General features: G+C 36.0%; 1 protein-coding gene across 1 annotated transcript; it reads left to right on the top strand.

Annotated features, from left to right (window-relative positions):
• Positions 1–267: 267 nt before the first annotated feature.
• LOC118586331 (zinc finger protein 431-like) lies at positions 268–5,549 on the top strand. The gene is made up of 3 exons (XM_036191466.1): positions 268–663; positions 866–926; positions 1,926–5,549. Exons 1-3 carry the CDS (start codon positions 594–596, stop codon positions 3,730–3,732), a joined length of 1,938 nt encoding a protein of 645 aa, XP_036047359.1. The 5' UTR covers positions 268–593; the 3' UTR covers positions 3,733–5,549.
• The last annotated feature ends 315 nt before the right edge of the window (positions 5,550–5,864 follow it).

Here is a 5,864-nt window from a genome sequence, read left to right as displayed (position 1 = left end):
CAGTATACCCAACTTGCCCATCTTTTTTGTAGTTAGTAATTGTTCGTTCAATTTCTCTAATGTATACTTTGGTCTGTTTACTTGCCTGTCTCTTTATATGTCTTTTTTTGAAAAAGATATATTTATTTAATATGTATATGGTGTGATGTCTGCATGTGAGCCTGCAGGCCAGAAGAGGGTACCAGATCTAATTACAGATAGTTGTGAGCGATGTGGTTGATGGAAATAGAACTCAGGACCGCTGGAAGAATAGCCAGTGCTCCTAACCACTGGGCCATCTCTCCATCCCCTTTTTTATATTTCTTAATAAGTATTTCTCCTGCAAGGCTATATCCTAGACAAAATGTTTAGAAATGACAGCTGTGAACCTCATTGTTCAGTTTTTGTTTTCTAAAATGAGTTGATGATTAGAACTTTTGTGTCATGGAATAACTGTGGGGAGCCCTAGAATTATATGAATATACTGCCAAAGAAGTATACATCAGCATGCTGTCAGTATCACACTCTCTGTTGTACACATGTATGGGATATTTTAGACTGCAGTGACCTATGATGATGTGCATATTGACTTCACTTGGGAGGAGTGGACTTTGATGGATCCTTCCCAGAAGAATCTCTACAAAGATGTAATGTGGGAGACCTACAGAAACCTCACTGCTGTAGGTAAGACTGAATTTTTTATCACATTTTAAAATAAGGAGACAACTCTTCCTTAGTTATTAATATACTTCTGTAATTTCAATTGAGAAAGAAGGAGAATGAGGTGAATAAATCTGACATTGTTCTAAGGTTCACCAAATATAATAACTTAACGTTTGCACAGTTTCTTATAATTTATCATGTGTTTTCTGGTATTGTATTTTAGGCTACAGTTGGGAAGACCATGATATTGAAGAATATTGTCAAAGTTCTGGAAGACTTAGAAGGTACTTTTCCTGTGCAATATGACACAAATGTGCCTATGGAGAAATATTAATGTGTCACAGAAGTTTTAAATAAAAGAAACAATGTAAATAAGCACAGTTTCAAGTGTACTAATGATTAGTAAATTCTCACAAAACCAAATACCTCAATGTTAGGTAGCTAATATGTGTTTGCAAGGCATTCCTCTAAGAACACAGCAAAACAATGCCTTCACTGATATTCCCATTTTAATTACAGCCCCATGATAGCTCTGCTGTAGAACAGCCAATCTGTTTAATTTCATGCCACTCATATATTGTAAAAGGAATATGTGTTGAATAGGTGATAAGTATATATCCAAGTATATATCTATGAGGAACAGAAAGTCAAGTTGTGTGAAAGCAATGTGGAAACATTTTATTTGTTTGTTTTCCTTTATCAGTATATCATATACTACTCTGGAAAAAAAGCCATATGAGCATAGGAAGGAACATAGCTCTGTCTCACACACAGAATAATTAGAAGATATGTAGTAGTCACCACTTTGAGAAGAATTTTTGAATGTGATACAAGTTTAAAATTAATTGGTTTTCCAGCTTCATTGGGAATACATCAAGAAACTTGGACTGCAGAAAAGATCTATGAGTACTGGAATGTATAAATATGTCTATTGTCCTGGTTCACTTTGCAAGTGGAGTATGACTCTCACTATTGGAAAACTTATGAATGCAATAAGTATGTTAAAGATTTGAGTTCTTCCAGTTCTCTTCAAATATGTGAAGAATCTCATATAGAGAAAAGATTCTATAAATGTGGACCTTATAATAAAGGCTCTTATCATTACAGATACCTTCAAAGACGCAAAACAACCCTAAATGAAGGGGAACACTATGAGTGTAAACTTTAAGATCTTATTTGTCTTAAAAATTAGACAATATTGTAAAATTAATTCATACAGATATAAACATTCATCAGTGTACTGAATGCGATAAAGGTTTTACATGTGCCAATTATCTTTACAGGTACAAAGAACATCATATTGGGGAGAAAACCTCTGAATATACTCAATGTGCAAAAGCATTTTTATACTACAGTCATCTTCAGAATAATGAAAGTATTCATACTGGAGAGAAACTCTATGGTTGTATTCAATATGATGAAGCCTTTTCACACAACAGTAGTCTCCAAAAACATAAAGAAACACATATTGGAAAGAAAATCTGTGAGAGTAATCAGTGTGATAAAGCCTTCACAAGTCATGGTCATCTTCAAATGCACAAAAGAACACATACTGGAGAGAAACCCTATGAATGTAATCAATGTGGTAAAGCCTTTGCATGTACCAGTAGACTCCAAAGACATGCAAGAACACATACTGGAGAGAAACCCTATGAATGTAATCAATGTGGTAAAGCCTTTGCATGTACCAGTAGTCTCCAAAGACATGAAAGAACACATACTGGAGAGAAACCCTACAAATGTAATCAATGTGATAAAGCCTTTTCACAACACAATACTCTCCAAATACACAAAAGAACACATTCTGGAGAGAAACCCTATAAATGTAATCAATGTGATAAAGCCTTTTCAGGAAACAGTAATCTTCACATGCATAAAAGAACACATTCTGGAGAGAAACCCTACAAATGTAATCAATGTGATAAAGCCTTTGCATGTGCCAATAGTCTCCAAAGACATGAAAATATACATTCTATAGATAAACCCTACAAATGTAATCAATGTCATAAAGACTTTGCCTGTGCTACTAGTCTCCAAATACATGAAAGAACACATTCTGGAGAGAAACCCTATAAATGTGATCAATGTGATAAAGCCTTTTTACGACACAGTCTTCTCCAAATACATAAAAGAACACATACTGGAGAGAAACCCTACAAATGTCATCAATGTGATAAAGCCTTTTCACAACACAGTTATCTGCAAATACATGAAAGTACACATACTGGAGAGAAACCCTACAAATGTAATCAATGTAATAAAGACTTTTCACGACACAGTCTTCTCCAAATACATGAAAGAATGCATTCTGGAGAGAAACCCTACAAATGTAATGAATGTGATAAAGCTTTTGCATGTGCCAGTAGTCTCCAAATGCATGAAAGAACACATACTGGAGAGAAACCCTACAAATGTAATCAATGTGATAAAGGCTTTTTACGACACAGTCATCTCCAAATACATGAAAGAATACATTCTGGAGAGAAACCCTACAAATGTAATCAATGTGATCAAGCTTTTGCATGTTCCAGTAGTCTCCGAAAACATGAAAGAACACATTCTGGAGAGAAACCTCACAAATGCAATCAATGTGATAAAGCCTTTTCACAACATAGTCATCTCCAAAGACATGAAAGAACACATACTGGGGAGAAACCCTACAAATGTAATCAATGTCATAAAAACTTTTCACGACACAGTCTTCTCCAAATGCATGAAAGAACACATTCTGGAGAGAAACCCTACAAATGTAATCAATGTGATAAAGGCTTTGCATGTGTTGGTAGTTTCCAAATACATGAAAGAAAACATACTGGAGAGAAACCCTACAAATGTAATCAATGTGATAAAGGCTTTTTACAACACTGTCATCTCCAAATACATGAAAGAACACATTCTGGAGAGAAACCCCATGAATGTAATCAATGTGGTAAAGGCTTTGCATGTTCCAGTAGTCTCCGACGACATGAAAGAACACATACTGGAGAAAAACCCTACAAATGTAATCAATGTGATAAAGCCTTTTCACGACACAGTTATCTCCAAAGACATGAAAGAACACATTACTGGAGAGACATCCTACAAATGTAGTCAATGTAATAAAGGCTTTTCACAACACAGTAACCTTTAAATTCATGAAAGAACACATTCTAGAGAGAATACCCATGAATGTAATCAATATGGTAAAGCCTTTGCATGTACTAATAGTTTCTGAAGACATGAAAGAACACATACTGGAGAGAAACCCTACAAATATAATCAATGTAATAAATGCTTTTCACAACACTGTCATCTCCAAATACATAAAAGAACATAATCTGGAGAGAAACCCCATGAATGTAGTCAATGTGATAAAGCCTTTGCATGTGCTTATAATCTCTGCACACATAAAGGAATTCATACTGTAGAGGAACCTTACAAATGCAATCAATGTAATAAAGCCTTTCCATGACACATATCCAAATACAAAAGGAATGCATTCTGCACAGAAACTATGAATTAAATGATTGTGGTAAACCTTTGTCTGTCTCAACAATCTCAGAATACATAAAGGAATACATACTGGAGATAAACCTAAGACTAATCAGTGTGGTAAAGCCTTTGCAATTCAAGGTCATCTTCAAATACATAAAAGAACATATATTGGAGAGAAACCCTATGAATCTAATCAATGAGATAAAGCCTTTTCAAAACAATCACCTCCAAATCCATAAAAGAACACGAGAGAGAAACTGTATGGATGTTTCAATGAGGTAAAACCTTGGATGTGCCAGTAGTCTCTGAATACATAAAGGAACTCATGCTAGTGAGAAGCCCTTCAAATATAATCAATATGATAAAGCCTTTTCATGACACAATCCTTTCTAAATACATGAAAGAATAAATTCTAAAGAGAAACCCAGTGAGTGAAATTAATGTGGTTAAGCCTTTACATGTGCCAATAGTCTCCAGATATATAAAAGAACATATATTGGAGTGTAATCCTGTGAATGTAATCCAAGCCTTTTCACAACAGACCAGTCAAGTGCATGAAAGAACACATACTGGAGAGAAAACCTATGAATGTAATCAATGTGGTAAAGCCTTTGCATGTGCAGGTAGTCTCTGAAGGCATAAAGAAACACATACTGGAGAGAGAACCTACAAATGTAATCAATATGGTAAAGCCTTTGCATGAATCAGCAGTCTTTGAAATCACGAGAAAAAAATCACACTGCAGAGAAACCCTATAAATGTACTGAATGTGGTAAAGTTTTGTAGTTTATGTTAGTCTTTATACAAAAGTAAAACTTAATGTGTAATTTGTCTGTTAAAGCCTTTTCATTTTACAGTAGTCTTTGAGGGCCTAAAAAACTAATATTGAGGGAAATCTGGCACATAAAGGGTTTGGTAAGATCTTTACCCAACAGACTTACATTCAGTTACACAAGATTACTCTGGAGAAAATATTTGACAAGTGTCACCAATCTGTTCAAGCATTATGATGTCCCTCTTTATTTTATTTGCACCTTCAAACTCATATGCACAAAAGACCTATGAATTTAAATGATGAGGTAGCACTTTTCTGTTCTACAGAAAATTCAAGTCAATTACATAAAATTAAGGCATCCAGGTATAAAACTTGATGTGTATTAGTTGCTTTTCTGTTGCTGTGATAAAACATTATGTCTATGTCAACTTGTGGAATAGTTGGCCCTTGGACCCAGAAAGATACAGGATCACCATGAAAGTGGCATGGCAATAAGTGTCAAACATGGCAGCTGAAGCAGGAAGCTAAGAACTCACATCATCCACCTGTGGCATGAAGGTGAAAGTGGGGACTGGAAATGGTGTGTGGATGTGAACTCATGCTTACCCCCAGGGACTTACTTCTTCCAGCAGGACAAGCATTACCTAAAGCTCCCCAAATTGTGGGAGGGCTCCCACCACCCCCACATTTCCCCAGAGTGCTCTTGAGTGTGAGCAGCAGAAAATGTTAGATAGAAGGATTTCAAGTGGGGAGAAACAGAGAAAATACAGGATAGCCTTAGGAGGGCCTGGAACCTATTCCAATGGGCACCGACTGTTTCTGCCCTAGGATTTTCACAGAAATGCCAAGGATTGGAGCAAAAGACCTCCCCCAGCACAGCTCAGTGCAGACCATCTCAGACACCTGCACTCAGACCCATGGTCCAATCATACTCTCTATGCAGACCTGCTGGGTAAAGCCACTAGGAAACCTG

Source organism: Onychomys torridus, chromosome 6 (assembly GCF_903995425.1).
Source record: "Onychomys torridus chromosome 6, mOncTor1.1, whole genome shotgun sequence".
Classification (NCBI taxonomy): domain Eukaryota; kingdom Metazoa; phylum Chordata; class Mammalia; order Rodentia; family Cricetidae; genus Onychomys; species Onychomys torridus.
Note: the sequence above shows the minus strand (reverse complement) of the source record. Positions and strands in the feature narration are given on the sequence as shown.